This window comes from Bufo gargarizans, chromosome 4 (assembly GCF_014858855.1).
Source record: "Bufo gargarizans isolate SCDJY-AF-19 chromosome 4, ASM1485885v1, whole genome shotgun sequence".
In the NCBI taxonomy this organism is placed as follows: domain Eukaryota; kingdom Metazoa; phylum Chordata; class Amphibia; order Anura; family Bufonidae; genus Bufo; species Bufo gargarizans.
In genome coordinates, this window is record NC_058083.1 from 407231685 (window position 1) to 407249300 (window position 17616).

Here is a 17616-nt window from a genome sequence, read left to right on the forward strand (position 1 = left end):
CTTGCCTTTATTGTGGGCCGGGGAGAACACAAGACTCGGACGGCGCAGCGGTTTATTCCCTCCCCGTCCCTCCTCCTGCTTTAATCAGCCACACATTCATTGGTGGCAGCGGTGCGGGCAGCTTCAGAGCCCGCTCATTTCATTGGGCTCAGCGGCGGCCGTGTCATAGCATGGAGGGACTCCTTCTCCACTGACTCTGGCCACAGAACAATAGCGCGCGCGCCGAGCGCCATGTTATCTCATAAAAGAAGATACTGGGCTGCTCAGCCTAGTATCGAAAAAAATGAAAATCCTGGTACTGAATCGATACTCGTATAAAAGTATCGATTGGGTATTGAAATTTCGATACCCGAGACAACCCTACTGTGGAATGTGTTACCATTATGTCATGAGTAAGGGTCCGGGCGAGACCTGAAACGCGTAGACCTGGCGGCTTCTTGGATTTTATACTGATGGAATAATAAAGGCTGTTTTTTACTTTAAAAAAAAAAAAAGAAGAAAACAGTCACTTTTGACCAAGAATTTCCTATATGAAAACGGGGCTTTAGAAATATGTGGCAAAGGTAGGACATGCATTGACGGTATGTTATATGTATGTCACTCTAGTACTATTACACCAATGTCCCCAGTCCCGGATAACCCCTTTAATGAAGCAAAGATGTGTTGAGCGTTTTTGTTGTAGCCGTTTTCCTTGTTGTAAATCTGTCGTTTTATAAGGCTGTGTTCTTGACCTACAATTAGTGTTGTTTTTTTGTATAATTTTTTTTTTTATCACTGTTCGCTCCTCCGTAAACTGTTCATGAACCCGTGTCGGTGAGTTCTTTGAGGTGCGGCATGTTGCCCTGTCTTGTTGGAAAAAGCAGGACGTTTTTTTCTTCTGGTGTAAGTTGGTTGTTAAACTGTTCAAAGATGTCCAGATAAATTGCAGTATTCAGTTCATTTGAAGAAAAATGGGACACTGTTGGTGTTCCTGACACTGTGCACCAAACGCCAATTTTCTGGTCTGTAAAAAAAAAAATGAAAGCTGAGCTCTTATTGGTTTCTATGGACAACTAAGACAAATTTACTATTTGGCAGTTTTATTTGTAGATCTTGGAAGCAGGCTACTTTTTCGTGGGCCACCCTTTATCTATCTATCTATCTAAATGTATTTATAGAGCAGCCTATAGTGAACGAGTAAGCGACTGAACCCATCAACCTCTACGAAAGTATTAGACTACTATTCCCCGCAATCGACCGTTCAGCTGTCACTGGGATTTAAGCAAAGCCACCCCTCCCCAGACAATCCAAGGTCCCCTTTAAAAATCCCAATACCTATACCACTCAAATGTAAAAGGAGCTATTAGTTGGGTTTCTTCATCTGAACAATAGGAGAGAATGAGTACCCTCCATTTTGTTAACAAACGAGACATTATTTTCTCCTCCCCCCCCCCCCCCCCCCCCTCTGTCTCCAACCATTCAGTGTGGAGAAGTCTCTTCAACTGCTTGATCACCATTTGCGTCATCTGAACGGATTTCTGTAGCCACTGTTGTCTAACACATTTATGCTAGCCAACAGAGAGGAATAAAAGGGGCAGATCCCTCACCCTCCTTACTGTATTCATACCTTCCCCTTTCCCCAAATAGCAAAAGAGAGAGTGCGTGGGATCTAGGGGGGATGGTACCTCTGATAGGAGGACATTTTCAAACAAGTTTTTCCAGATAGAAAATTATTTTATAACTTCTTTACCTCTGCCTCTTGACAATAACCAGTAGCCCCAAAATGGAGTGCTTGATCTGGGAAAATTTGATATTCTGGCTAGGAGTAAGAGCATATGTGGATATTAACTGCTCCCTAGTTTCAGTTTTATACATTAAGGCCCATACCGAACTCCAGAATTCTGGCGTCAAAAAGTCACAAAAATAGAGGTTTTGCAATGTTTTTCACTCATTTGTGCAAAATGTAAGTGATTGTGCAAAATTTTGCAACTTTTTGGGCACTCGCTTGCACAAATTTTAGCGACTTTATGCATTTTTACACCACTCACTCCAGGGTGGGTGTGGTTAGCAAATTTATCATTGTGACAACTTTTCTTCCAAAATCGCAATTTCACTCTAGGAGGAGGGCGGAGTAGGAAAACTGGAGTAGCTTCTCTAGACAAAAGTGTTAGGTTTAAGGATAAGATAAGTTTATCAAGTAACATGAGACATTTGAAAATTGTGGCATAAAGTACAACGCAGGCTCAAGCAAAACTGACTTCAAATTTTCCCCTAATGATAAATTCCCCCTAAAGGGTTAGGACCATTAAAATATTCTTTGCACTGGATACAGCAGCCTCTGCACACTCATCATTTTGAGTAGATGAAACCTGCCATGACGCGAAAGTGGGAGGTTCACCAATTCACCTGTTCAGCTGGTTTGAGGAGGCTTTAGTGCTCACCCGGAGCTACATTGAGTGCCAACAGTATAGCGTGGAGCATATCTTCAAAAAGGCTCTGCGTCTCCTGGCTGCCTCAACTGTACGATATCCTCTTTGTTGTAATAAAGATATTTCACTTGGTCCGATCCTATATCCTCCTTTTTAGCCTTCTGGTCTTTTGGAGGCCCAGTGCCTTGGGTGTGTCCGCCGTAGTTTGTTCGTCTAGGATCTGTCCTAATTTCTCAATACGCCCCACCAGTAAGTAATATGTATTTTTTAAGCGATCTTGTATCTATCAGGTAGTTCTGGTTAAAATGTGTTCAACATCAGACACTCATTGTTCCACCTCCATTAGCATATGACTCCTAAAGGTGTGTTAGGGAGGCCTAAACCATGGCTGCCAATGTAGACACTATGTCTGGGGCCTGTTTTGCCACCTTGATGGCCAGAATTCTCATCTGCCTCTGCTTTCTGAGAGTATTTCTTTCAATTACACAGAATATATCTTTCCATAAATGTCCCAAATGTCTATTCTGGCGATTTGACCAGGATTTAAAGTGTGGGTGGAGGAAGGGGAGTAGGAGTTGCCATAGGTCTCTACATACTAGCTTTTTGCATTTTTAGGAGACTTGCATTGGTGTAATATAGTGGCATCTTGCAAATAATCCGGTCTTCCTGTAAACTATGTAGCTGTAGATAATACTGCATCTCCCAGGGTGGTGTCATGTTGCTGCCTTCTCTCTCAAACATTCACACAGCATTAAATAATGAAAATTTGAACTTTCTGATAGAAAAGGCAGTGAAGGAAACTATGAATTCTGTAAATTGAAGGATGAATTGATTTTACAGGTGACTGCATATTACCAGTTGAGGAACTCCTATTTATGCTTTGCACTCATTCACACTACTAGTTTTTTTTTGTTTTGTTTTTATTGCACCCTAGATTTGCCACTTTTCTTTTCTTCAACATGGAAAAAATATTAAAATGTGTAGCTTTTACATGGAAAGACCTTGTGCACACACACACACACACACACACACACACACACACCTATTATCGCTTCTTACAGCCTCCAAGTTCTTCCAAGACGAAATATGGTGCATTTGGACATGTATGAAGCTCAACTTTGATTTCATGCTGAGACCTACGGAAGTTTTTTTTTTTTTTTTTGTGTCCTCCATAGTACAACACGACATGGAGGTAATATATGGCAGTGTACAGTACCTATAGGTCCTTGTACATGGACTGATATTCGGGCAGATTATCTGGGATGAGTGTTTATGTGACCATCATTCCTGATAATTGGCCTGTGTAAAAGGTGCCAGCAACCACCCGATGACTGTGCATATGAAGAGTCGGGAATAATCGCGGGTAAAACCTGTTTTTACTTGCACTTTCAGCTGTATTCACAGTATGCTGATTTCTAACAGTGATATCTTCCCCTGTACTGAACATATTGCTAATATTGTCTGAAAGCTTGGAATTCCAGCTTTCAAATAAGACCAGTTGCATGTTCCTGGCTGCTACCATTCAGGAGATGGCAGCATCTAAAGCAGCCCTCCCCCTCTAGTTAGCTAATTTTCCCACTGCTGGAGCTGAACAGGGGCAAAACAGTTAGGGGGTTAAAATTGCGGACAGAAACCTGTCCTAGTACATGAGCAGGACTGATTGCTGATGAAGGGGCAAGGCCTTACTACTCTGCTCTACAATAGATGGTGATAATGTTATCCTGCCTAAATATACCATCATGACTGAGCAGCCTGAAAGGAAAACTCACCAATATGTAGTATATGCAAGTGCTAGAGTGTATTGTGTAGTGATGCCCCACCCCCTGGGCAACTCTGCAAGTGGGGCCACCAGTCCTGCTCACATTCTAGGACAGGTTACTGGTGTCTATTTTAAATCTTTCCCGGAGAACCCCTTCAAAGGATTTTAATTTTTTTATGTTTTTTTACGCACAGCTGTATCAACAAATTATTGGAAGCGAACCTAACATTCCTGATAATTGCCTGATTCTCAGCAGAGATGAGGAGGGCTGCATTCACATGTGAAAATCGCCTCCGCTGTATGGGGACAAGCAATCACTACAACGATCACTTGTCCCCATAAAAAACCCTTAGGCCCCTTTCACACGGACGAGTATTCCACGCGGGTGCAATGCGTGAAGTGAACGCATTGCATCTGCACTGAATCCTGACCCATTCATTTCAATGGGGCTGTGTACACGAGTGTTGTTTTTCACGCAGCACTTGTGCATTGCGTGAAAATCGCAGCAGGTTCTATATTCCACGTTTTTCAAGCAACGCAGGCCCCATTAAAGTCAGTTCACTGTATTATTTAACCTTCTAACATGGTTATAAGGGAAAATAATGGCATTCTAAACCCCATACAGCTATATATGTGCTAAATACACATGCCCTGTGCAGCTAGCACGTGTATAGACAGCTATGTCATCGCAGCGCTTTAATCCAAGCGCTGCAAAGCTTCTGCCCCTGCACTGCTGATGTCAGGGACAGTGCAGAGTCCAGTAATGCCGGCAAGGGACCAATCGGAGTGTATGCAAACTAACCAATTGGAGCGCAGCAGTGTAAAAATGCCGGGCCTGCTCTTATATGCACTCTGCAGATCAGAGCCTGAAATCGGGCATTAGCTGATCTTTGCCACCAATCTATTCCCTCTGCCCTATCAGCGCCATTCTGTGCCCCCTGCTTTTAACTCTGGCCCCCCCCCCCCCCATTGCATGTGATGGCGGTGGACTGTTGCATCTGATGGGGCTCCCTTTCTCAACCCACAGGCTGCCATGGCAACCGGATGCTTTGCAAAGGATTGTCCTATTATTGTCCGCATTACGGACAAGGATAGTACTGTTCTATTAGGGGCCAACTGTTTCGTTCCGCAAAATAGAGTGCACACGAACATCATCCTTATTTTTTGCATATCCGTTTTTTGCGGACTGCATAATACATACAGTTGTGTGCATCAGGCCTAATGGGGATGGGCTGGCATCAGGGAATCAAATTTCTTGCCGCTGCCGCTCAGGGCCCATTTCTAATTTACTTTCTTCTGATTTTAATATCTTCCTTATTTTCAGACTACATATATTTTTTTTAATCATCTTTTATGATGTGGGATGTGCCAAGAACTCATATCAACCAAAGAGGAATATCATGGCTACAGTAATAATTAGGTTTATTGTGAAGCATTATTTAGGTATGCTACTGATTGCAGCTTGTATATTCTCAATATATAGGCACCTTGTGACCTGCACGTGGTTTGTAAGGGATTTGATCCTATGACTGAGAGTTGAGCTTATCCACACATGTGATCTGTTCTGAGAAAAATCCTACAAATAGGCAGCAAAATTAGCCCCTCAAGTGTGTTTGCAATTACTTAAAGTTCATATAATGCTGACTAACGATTTGTAATATGCTGCCATTTTTATGTCGGTTGAGATGCAAAGCTTAATTAAATTTATTAAACTGTCTTTAAGGGAGATGCTGGTAAAACTGTCAGCCATGGTGTGATGTGACTATTGTAGGTTTATGAATAATGTTGGGTGATTACATATGCCCAGATCCAGGGATGTACAGGGAAACAACACAGACTCTACGTAGTATTGTGTATTTTGTTATCTCTAAATTTGCTCCAGACGCATATCTGCTGTAGATAAAGTAACCTGTCACCTAGCAAAGCCAAATGTGTTAATAGTTGTAGAAAAGTATACGTTTCCACACATTATTGTTTGATCCATCTGTCCTCTTCAATTTTCAGTGTCTAGTATGCGCACATATCATATATTCTTTTCTGTCATAGTCTTAATGTTCAATTTGTTAGTATCTATGCATCTTTTTTATATGTATTTTGGCCATGCAGCTTTTGATAAATATGTAATATTTGCTGAAGGTCCATTAAAATTGGACCTCCACAGCAGCCCTCCCCCTTAACTTTGCAGCAGCCTTCCCCTTTAATAGCAAGTTTCACAGCTCACCACCCCCTTGACAGTGGCCTTTACAGCAATCTGCCTCTTAACACTGACCTCCATGCCGGACCATCCCCTTAACTGTGACCTCCACAGCAGCCTGCCCCTAGGGTGCCCAGAGGTCCATTTTTAGGCCGGACAGTTCGGCTTTTAGACAAGGATGTCCTTTTGAACAGCTTGCTCTCAGACAGCAGCACTGTGCTGTCCGAGTGTGATCTGCAGGAAGAAAGTCACCATCCCTCCCACCCCTGCAGCTGACTGAAATACATTTTTAACTTTATTTTATCAATCCCTGTCGGCTTAGGAGTGGAATGGGCGTGGTCTAACTGTGCTGGAAATTAAACACAAAATGTGATCCTTCTGTAACAGTCAACACAAATAATAAGAGCCAGATAAGAACATATGCATACATAGTGATTTGATATATATATATATATATATATATATATATATATATATATATATATATATATATATATATATATATATATATATATATATAAAATCTCATTTTCTATCTATATCCCTACGTAAAACAAATATATAGAAATTGAGCAGCACAGCTGTATGTGAAGTATGGACGGAGTGCCAGTAGCTGTGAAGGCGATCCCCCTTCAAATGATTAGCAGAAAACAAATTCCACGGCACCTCCAAGGCGTAAAATAAATGCAGACTTTCTTCACCAGACACGCAACGTTTCGATCCACCTCCACCTTGTTGTATATACAAAAGCAGCAGCTGATGTAGGCGTTGCAAGTACTGTAAGTGCATCGGTTAATCAAGTAAATCAGCGGACTGTATTGTAGATGTTAGAGATGAGCAAAGTTTTCAAAAATTTGCTTCGAACTTAGACAAGAAATTCGATTCATTATAAATGACCTCATAACGGATTCCATTCCATTGTATAGATCGGGCTCAATGACTGGGAACGGCGATTGTGCCACCCCTGTCATTTAACCCCTCAGATGCTTTGTTCAATGCTGATCACAGTATCTGTTTTATTCCGCCTATCAAGGGTAAATACAAAAAGATATATACATTCACCTCATCCATATTATCGAGGAGAGGCTGTCCCAGCCATCTTGATTGAATAAAACACGGCAGTTTCCGTGCGTGAAGATGGTGACTGCGCACAGGAGCGTGCGCGTTTTCTTCAGTTAGGATGGCTGCAACAGACTCTCCTCAATCAAATCAATGAGGTATGTTTTATTTTATTTTTTTATTTTATTTTTTACTGCCATCTCAGGAGAAATTGATTCAGAAATTCAGATCGAATTCTACTTCGCTAACTTCGATTCGGTCAACACTAGTAGATATGGACCAATCTAAATTTGAATAATGTAAATGTGAGCAAGCTTTGCAGTTCAGATGGATTACTCCCAAACTTCAACAGCTCAATTGAGTTATGTCCATGCACCTGTTCATAATTTTTAGACCTTCTCTAGGGACTGGTTCATATATTATCATGTAATAAGCAAGGTATAATCTCGTGGGACAGAGATTCAATATTATCACTTTACAAAGAATTGGTACCATTCAGTTTTGGGAGCCAGTTCATAGAAAGGATGCCTTGGATATGGAAAAAGTACAAAGAAGAGCTAAAAGTGATACTGAACCTTTTTTAATCGTAGACAAGAAAGGAAACAAAAAACACAGCGCCTCATGTGCGGTACCGCCTTATAGACAAAATAAATGTATGGTGCGTATTTCGCTTACCGGATCCTGTTGTGAGGAGTCACAACAGCTAGATGAGCCTTAGCTGGTATATTTCCCCACCAGCATAAGGGAGATGCCGTGCTGCTGCCTGGGTCTGTTCCTGTCCCAGAGGTCCAGGTAAAATAGATATGCAGAAATCTCAAAAAATAGACCACTATCCGGCGCTGCAGGCAGAAACTTCAGTCCTTTGGATAGATAGGATTCTTTTTATTTGAAGTTTTTTAATCGTAAGAACTGTACTTTTTATATTGTTTATTGTAACATTTAGCCTGTTGGGGATACAGTTATACCAAGCTGGAAGGGCTGGGCAGAGGACCACTGCAATCATTGTTATGGTTTTATTTTTTTGTGGGGATAAAAAAAAATCTCTAGCAATTGTTCCTTGAACTATAGAAGGGACATATACAAACAAAATCAAACATACTGTGGTTTCATAAAAAAAAAACAGCAAGGGCTAAAAATGAATTTTTCTGTAGGCTGTGGGAATGCGATTTTTGCAGCTCTTTTATATATGTAGTGAGCCTCACATTGATTCTTTACAAGTTAGATAAACAATTCCAAAAAAAAACAAACTTTTAACTGACACTTTCAGTGGCTTTCACTGGCCTTTGTGATGTGATTTTACACTGAAGTTTAGAACTGCTTCATGTGTATTTGATGTCTAAATGGGTTTTTTTCCCTCCACCGCTTTATTTATATTAAAGATGGCGCATATATATATATATATATATATATATATATATATATATATATATATATTTTCAACTATTGTCCTGTGTTTGTAGCCCCAAAAAGAGAGATTGCAGTTTAGATTAGGTCACCCTTGCTCCTGAAAGTATGGAATCCAGCTTGATCCATTATGTTAAAGGTAACATATCACCTGGTTTTGGGGCCACTACATCACCAGCATGCTACTATGCAGCTGGGGTTTAGGGCACCAAACCCGGCCATAGTAAACCAATCTGCCCGGTAAAGAATAGCAAATTAAAATTGAACAGGAGAAGTCCAGGACTCTTCTCCACCAGCATTTGAACCCCAGAATATCCCAGTGGGTTATAAAGGGTAAATCAATTTCTAGGGAAATACATTTTTCCTTCCTAAAGCTATATACGTACATATGTTTCATCAAAGCGACACAGAGAGCAGACTTCTGGAGTATTGTACAAATCTTTGAAGTAGTAACATTTCTGTCATTTTTTTTGTTTATAGGACAAGAGAGGTTTGGGAACATGACAAGAGTCTACTACAAAGAGGCAGTGGGTGCGTTTGTGGTTTTCGATGTGACAAGAGGTTCCACATTTGAAGCCATCACTAAGTGGAAATCTGACCTGGATAGCAAAGTTCACCTTCCTGGTGGTGGTCCCATACCTGCTATTCTTCTTGGCAATAAATGTGATCAAAAAAGGGAGAACAGCATGCAGAGCCCCTCTCAGATGGACCACTTCTGTAAAGAAAATGGTTTTGTTGCATGGTTTGAAACCTCTGCAAAGGTAAGTGATTTTATCATCTATAAATGTAATACTGTATTTGTTCGATTAATACTTTGCACAGCACTAGGAGGTTATTTACTTTAAATTTGTCATTGGTGGCTAGAGTTTTACGCGCATGAATAGCGAAGGGCGAGTTCACCTCTGCGTTGGAAGTTCCATTCAGGGCATTCATTGCAGATTCCGTAAAAAAAAACTGGATCTTGAACGGAAACTAAATGGACTCCATTGTAGTTAATGGATTGTGTTCAGCTCAGTTCAGGTCAGTTATGTGCCCTATCCGGAACTTCTGTTTTTAATGTTCTGCTCCTCAAACGGAGCAGAACAACGTAAATATTTAGCAGTCGTGAACTCAGCCATAAATCTTCATTACCCTCTAGGAAATTAGACTTTCATTTATGAAGCAATAGCTTGATATAGGCAGTTGTACCAGAATGATCGTCTTTTGCATGTGTCCAAAAAAGTGGTGTGATGACTTCAAAAATATGGAGCTTCAGGTAAGGCTACTTTCACACTTGCGTTCAGAGCGGATCCGTCTGAGACGGATCCGCTCATATAATGCAGACGGTGGATCCGTTCAGAATGGATCCGTCTGCATTATATTGTAAAAAAAATTCTAAGTGTCAAAGTAGCCTCAGACGGATCCGTCCAGACTTTACATTGAAAGTCAATGGGGGACGGATCCGTTTGAAGATTGAGCCATAGTGTGTCATATTCAAACGGATCCGTCCCCATTGACTTACATTGTAAGTCTGGACGGATCCGTTTGCCTCCGCACGGCCAGGCGGACACCCGAACGCTGCAAGCAGTGTTCGGGTGTCCGCCTGCTGAGCGGAGCGGAGGACAACTGGTGCCAGACTGATGCATTCTGAGCGGATCCGCATCCACTCAGAATGCATTAGAGCTGGACGGAAGCGTTCGGGGCCGCTTGTGAGAGCCTTTGAACGGAACTCGCAACCGGAGCCCCGAACGCTAGTGTGAAAGTAGCCTAAGTAAGGTAAATTTTGCCATGAATCTCAACAGCAGCTACATGGCCTTAGCCTTCATTGCTTAATAGCATTTACAATAGCTATAGCCCTTTTTTTTTTTTTTTTTTTTTTAATCTTTTCATAATGTGGTAGAAATGTGCAATATTTTATAAGAATAAAATGTGTAGTTACAACTTGTGGAGATTTAAAGGGAGCCTGTTATGTTGACTATGGGTTTTGAGCTTATAAAGCAGGAGGAACTGAGTAGATTGACATACAGCATAGTTTTTGTGGGAAAAGATTTCAGTAAGGTTACTTTCACACTACGTTTAAGTTTTCTGGGTTTTGAGTTCTGTCATAGGGGCTCAATACCGGAAAAAAACATGCTTCAGTTTTGTCCCCATTCATTGTCAATGGGGATACAACTAAAGAGAATGGAATGCTCCAAAATGCATTCCGTTCCATTTAGTTGCGTTCCCAATTACCGGAGAGCAAATCGCAACATGTTGTATTTTGCTTTACGTCCTGGAATGCGGAGCAAGACTGATCCGGCATTACCCCCAATGCAAGTCAATTGGGAGGTTTCCGTTTTCTCTGCCACAATAGAAAACTGATCCGTCCCCCATTGATCTTCAAGGGAGTTAATGACGGATCCGTCTTGGCAATGTTGAAGATAATACAACCGGATCTGTTCATAATGGATGCAGATGGTTGTATTAGTAACCAAAGCGTTTTTTCAGGACCCTGCCGGATCCAGCAAAAACGCTAGTGTGAAAGTACCCTAAAACTTGTATTTTATACATTTACATTCCTGCTCATTCTGGGCTTTGAAGTCACAGAGGTGGTCCTTTCAGTGATTGACCGCTATCTCTGTATACACAGTCATGGCTGTCAATCACTGATAGGACCGCCTTGTTGACCCCAAAGTCCAGAATGAGCAGAAATTTAAATGTATGAAATAACATATTTTTACTTTTCACACACAACTATATACTAATCTGCTCCACTCCTCCTGCTCTATAACATGTTGCAGCTCAAACACCATATTCAACATGACCGTTTCCTTTAACAGGGTTTCTCAGGGCTTTGGGCCTAAATCTTTAGAATAGGTCATCATTTTTGGATCAGTAAAGGGGTCAGAAAGTCGAACCCCCATTAATCTGACTCTGCCTCCAAGTTAGCAGTTTGAATGGGCCATGTGTAAGTGCTTCAGCCTCTTTATTGTATAACAGATATTGTGTACTGGCTGTGTCTTGTATTGCAGCTCAATCCGGTCACAGAGTTGCAGAAGGATAATGTGACCAATTAGACTTCTTTCACATATGCGCTACAGCTCTCCGCCAGGCTGTTCCAGCAGAGAAGCTCTCTGGATCTGACCTAGCCAGATGTTATCACGTGCCAGCCAACCCAAATGACTATAAGGGATCCAGCGGAGATCTCTCCACTACAGGGCAAATATACTGGGATTTGAAAAACCCAACCTGCTATAGATCTGCAAAGCTAGTGTGAAACTAGCCTGAAAAAAAGCGTTTCGCTGGATGGTAGCTGGTGCTGGAAGTTTGCTGCAACAAGGCAAACAAGCCTAAACATGTGACAAGCCAGAGGAAAAGACCACATCTTGCTCGAGTGCCACAGCCCCGTCAAACAGCAGATCTGCAGGAGTGCTGGAAGCCTGACAGCACTGATCTGATATTGATGATCTATCCTGGGTATAGTTCATCAATATTTACGTCCCAGAAAATCCATTTAAACAAATTGCCTACAGAGAAGCAGATTCCTCTAGATGGGATTTAAAATATTTATAGAAATCATGAGTAGGGAAGGGAATTTAACACTGACAGAATAATTGAATGACACATTCTAAATATTTGCACAGTGAAGATGACTAAACAATTGTAGTTTGAGGAATATGCATAGAGAATAATTGACATTATTTGCCTTTGTTTTCTGTGTGGATTTGGAAGAAAGCTGGCGTATAAAATACATTAGGAATTCCTTGTAGATTAACCTGTATTGAATTTGATAGTGCCTGACTACGAAGTATATAGCACATTAGGAATCTACCAAATCACTCAATCCCTGGTCAACCACCAAAACATAACTTTTTTTTTATTTTTTTTTACTTTTTTTTTGCTATTACCCCTACATTTAAAATGCCCTCGTTTCTAGATGAAAAAATATCTCAAGAGCCCAGAAGAGGGGAGAGTAGTAGGGCCAGTAATAATTAAGATCAACAGAAAAAAAAAAAATCTACTCGTATACTGGTCACCTCGGAAAGTGGCAAACCACGCAGATCCAGAACTGTTCTCCTACGATCAGTCGGTTTATCCGTGGTCATGAATTTATTAGATGTACACAGAATATAGTAGGCTCAACATCTGCATAGAGGTTTCAAGGAAGTCAGAAACACTGCACTTAAGGATAAAAAGGTACAAGCCTTACAGAACCAGGTCCAGGGTCCTCCACAGCAGATAAATAGAAGTTAAGGCAGCACTCGAGTTAATAAACTCCTTCACCAATGCCATGTTTTTAGCTCCAATGAGCCCATCTCAAACGTAGAGGTTTTCTTTAAATGTTCTGTTTGGTTGAGCAATAAGCTCTACCCAACATATATTTACAGCAGTAAGTTGATGCCCAGTTGGGGGCATTCTGGCTAAAGCCGGCCATAAACATGAGAGCTGTCAGTTCTCTCTTCTGATCCCTTCCTATCACACGCGTGATAAAAAAACTGAAGGTTTAAAAACAATATCTCCTATCAACCATTAGTGAAAAAAGCATTGAGGATGCAATGCGTTTTTCACTGAAGCCCCATTCACTTCTATGGGGCCAGAGCTGGGTGAAAAAAAACGCAGAATATAGAACATGCAACACAGAACTGATGCGTGAAAAAAATGCTCATGTACACAGACCCATTGAAATGAATGGGTTAGGATTCAGTGCGGGTGCTATGCATTCACATCACACATTGCACCCGTGCGGAAAACTCGCTCGTGTGAAAGGGGCCTAAGAGTCGAGAGACCCCCAGAAAAATGAGATGGTCAGACACGTATAGCGAATGTGTATGACTAGTTTAGTGCAGCAGTAAGGAGAACCAGTGCCTATGGGTTTGGTTTTGACTTCAGAAAGGCCTTTATTGTTGCCATTTCATAGTTTGTCTGTTGAAGTAGGAAATAGGCAAATTGATTTGTCAAATTTATTTCACCAAATTCTGAATCCATTCATTATCTGCCCACCATTTAGACAATTTGCAGTTACTGATGGAACTTCCTCCCTTACTTTCCATTGTAGACTATCATTGTTGGAAATCCATACAAATATAGGAGGACTGAATTGTACATTTTGTTTCAGGATAATATTAACATCGACACAGCCGCTCGATGCTTGGTTGACAACATACTTGCAAATTTCAAGAACTTTCCTGCAGAAGAAAATGACATCGGCAGTGTTCAGCTCGACCAGGAAACCATGCCAGCAGAAAGTAAATCCCAATGCTGTTAACATTAAACATCAGCAAAGGAGAAGCCAGAACCTGACAATAATACTGCTGCAAAATGCTGCTTCCATGGATGTCTATACATCATCTTGTGTGTTCTGATGATGATACAAGTTTACAGGATATACCTGCGGTGTATTGATAATGTATATAGTAACAAATGTGGCTTGCAATAGTCAGTCAGTCAGTTGTCATCAAACATAGGCAGTCGCAATTTTATATCTAGGCCTGTTCTTAAAACTATGCATATCCGATCAGTTTTATACTATTTTGAAGAACAATGTTGTGTATTATGTTTATATGCCTTTATGTAATTGCTTATGTGTGTCATCTATTGAAGCTTTCTATGCCTGGTTGTGCACGGAGAATTGAAATTACTGCCATCGTTGTTGCTTAGTACTGTTATCTACTCCTATTTATTTGGTAATTCACAGTATGGGTTATGGTACAGCTTGCCAGGATAAGAACAATAATGTTCCCTATATGATACTGTTACGAGTTTTAAGGGAAGACTGTAATGTGACGCACACATAGAAATGGTGTATTGCAATTATATTGTGATCCCTAGTTCATTTAGATTTCCACTTAAAATGAGTTTTCCAAGGGGTAAAAAATAACAGGCCTCAGAGTTGGTTAAAAAAAATACATAAAAGCAATACTCTCCCCCATCAGACACCCCCTTTTCCCTCACCTTCATTCTGACATTGGGTTCCCACTGGTATCTGCTTCCTGGTCCTTCATTGACATGCAGGAAATGCCTGCTCAGCCAATCACTGCCTGAGGTGGGTCACCATTGCGGCTAGTGATTGGCTGAGCAGGCATTTCCTGTGTGTCAGTAGAGGTTCAGGAACCAAAGATGAGCAGGGTCCTGGTGAATGTTTAAACGAGTGGCAGGGGATCAGCGAGGATGGGTATTACTTCTTTCATTGTATTTTGTTATTGCACTCGGGCCTTTTGACTATTGTTTACCCTTAGACAACCCCTTTAATTATGGAGCCCAAGCATCTGGCCGGTTGCTATGGTTATTTCAGACTTATGAAAAAATGTCTTGGGTCACAGACAAGACAGTAATTGTGAATTGATGAATGCCTAATTCAAGAACGTTTGAACAACTGTGACATTGTACCCATGTACATGTGAAGCCAGTAGTATATTGCCAAGTTGGGGGTATTGATAATTTGTGATAATGTTATGCAACTGTATCCTTCATCCAAGCAATAGCTAGTTTGCATTCTGCTCATACAGAAAGTTACTTATTTATAGCAGGGTTTCATTTCTATTAGAAACATTAGCATATCTCTGAGGTATTAAACTCACTATAACTATGTACCTTGTTCCTTTGTCTATCCCAGAAATTGGTCAACATGAATTAAACATTTGATGGATCTGTTATTTGTTTCTTTTGCATTTTTCTCTTTGCTAGCATTGTCATTCCAGATGTATAAAAAAAATAAGAATAAAAAAAATTAAACTTTTTAAAACCAGATAGCAACAGATTCTTTACTTCTGATCTGTTATTATTTATTGAATGTACATTTTGTTAGAATTCCGTTTTCCGTGCAAAATCATGGATGCGGCCTGAGCTGCTTATAACAGCATTTATAGATGGGCACAATGGACAGGAGATTTTCATTTTTCTAGGCATTGTTTTGGACAACTTAAAACTAGAAAAACAGAAATCAATATAAATTTGGTATTGATGTAATCGTTCTGACACGCACAATAAAGTTAGCATGTCATTTACAGCACAAACAAAACCCAAAAAACAATAGCAGAATTGCAGTTTTTTTCACACCATCACCAATTTTTCTTGTTATACAATATATTAAAGTGGTATACCCATCTCAGACAATGGGGGCATATGGCTAGGATATGCCCCCATTGTCTGATAGATGCGGTCCCAGAGGACCGACATCTATCGTAAACGCCTCCAGCCACCAGCAAATGTTCCTATCAGCCTGCTAAAAATAGCAAAGTACGTGCTCAGCTATCTTCGTAATCCCCATATAAATGGATGACAGTGCATCGCGCTTTCGCGGCCAACGCTTTATTTAGTACTATGGGGCCAAAGGAAATAGCCGAGCGAGCCCTCAGCTATTTTCGGTGGCCCCATAGAAATTAATTGGAGGGTAGCCATGCATGCAAAGTGTGCCCTCCTTCACTTTGCTTACTTTGTTTATGATATACGTGTGGGTCCCAGAGGTGGAACCTGCACCTATCGGACAATGATATGCCTGCATTGTCTAAGATTGGGGAAAAAACTAAATGGCCCCATTTGAAAATGAAACTCGTCCCATAAAGAAAATATGGATATGTCAATGAAAAAAAAAAAAAAAAACTTTCAGCATCCTGAAGTCCAAAAAAAATGCACATCCTTAAGGGGTTAACAAACGTTCTCTTTAACACTTGGTATGTATGTTCAACGTTTTGTGTAAATGTTGGTTAATTTACCATATTTTTGCCCTAATGTATAAATACCTTTTTTTTTTTTTTTTAAATTCAAAATCTGTCCAGAATTCTGTTATAAGGCTCTGTTCACCCAAGAGTTGTGATGTGTGCTTAGTGTGTACGCCGGAAAAGCTTGCGACGTACACACTAAACACATCCTTGGGTAATGTGTACGTGCCAATATATTCCATATGTTAAATGTCAGGAAACGCAGTGTGATGGCTGCGTTTCCTGGACCAAACATGCTCCTCTGACCTGAATTCACCACCTGACCACGGGTTTTGGCTAGGGCTACACTGCGAGACAGGATTGCAGAGTAGTCAGCAGTGTTCGATTTTATTTATTATTTTTATTATTTGCAACTTCCACTGCTTTACCATTCATTTCTTTGTAATCGGCTCTACTCTGCAATCCTGGCCACGACTAGTGCTACCTTGTAGCCGTAGCCTCACTGCACTGTACTCCTATAATGCGGAGTAAAGGTCAGAGGAGCAGTGTTCGGTCTGGGAAATGCAGCCATTACACGCAGCGCGTTTCCTGGCCCGAACACAATCTTGTGAAATTAGCAGAAGGGGAAACTCTACACCGATTATATGGCATGCAAGAACATGTCAGATTCATTGACATCCTGTGCCAATGTACATTAGTCTTCATCAGTATTAGGGCTCATGCACACAGCTATTGCCTATCCACAAAACACGGATACCAGCCTTGTGAATTTCGCATTTTGCGGAATGGAACATCCTGCCCTCTATAGAACTGTCCTATCCTTTTCAGTAAAGCAGACAAGAATAAGACTTGTTCTATTTTCCCCTTTTCATCCTCCAAGATGGCATTACCATGAGAGATGACCCACCTCCAACCAGGTAGGAACAGGAAGAGTAAATTAGACCCACCTCCAGCCTTTCCTCAGTGTTTTCCTCATGGAGAGGTTTCTAATGGCAGTGCTGCGAGACTGCCTCCGAGGCAGGCAGAAAGTTTTTTTCGTTTTTACTTTTGTTTGAATTTTCCTTTCTTCTTTTTTGCATTTCACATGAAAGGATGCAGGTAGCAGCCTAATCCCTAGTTGGGTACCTGTGGTTGGCTAGGTGGTATCACTGCTGCGGTAGTAGTGAGGCTGCTACT

At 41.0% G+C, this 17616-nt stretch overlaps 1 protein-coding gene across 1 annotated transcript in view; it reads left to right on the forward strand.

Annotated features, from left to right (window-relative positions):
* RAB32 (RAB32, member RAS oncogene family) overlaps nucleotides 1–15529 on the forward strand; it is a 73974-nt gene extending 58445 nt beyond the window's left edge. The window contains exons 2-3 of the mRNA XM_044291700.1: nucleotides 9305–9585; nucleotides 13899–15529. Coding sequence (XP_044147635.1) covers nucleotides 9305–9585; nucleotides 13899–14048 — 431 coding nt within the window. The 3' untranslated portion in view covers nucleotides 14049–15529. The remainder of the gene's footprint in view (nucleotides 1–9304; nucleotides 9586–13898) is intronic.
* Nucleotides 15530–17616: the final 2087 nt, after the last annotated feature.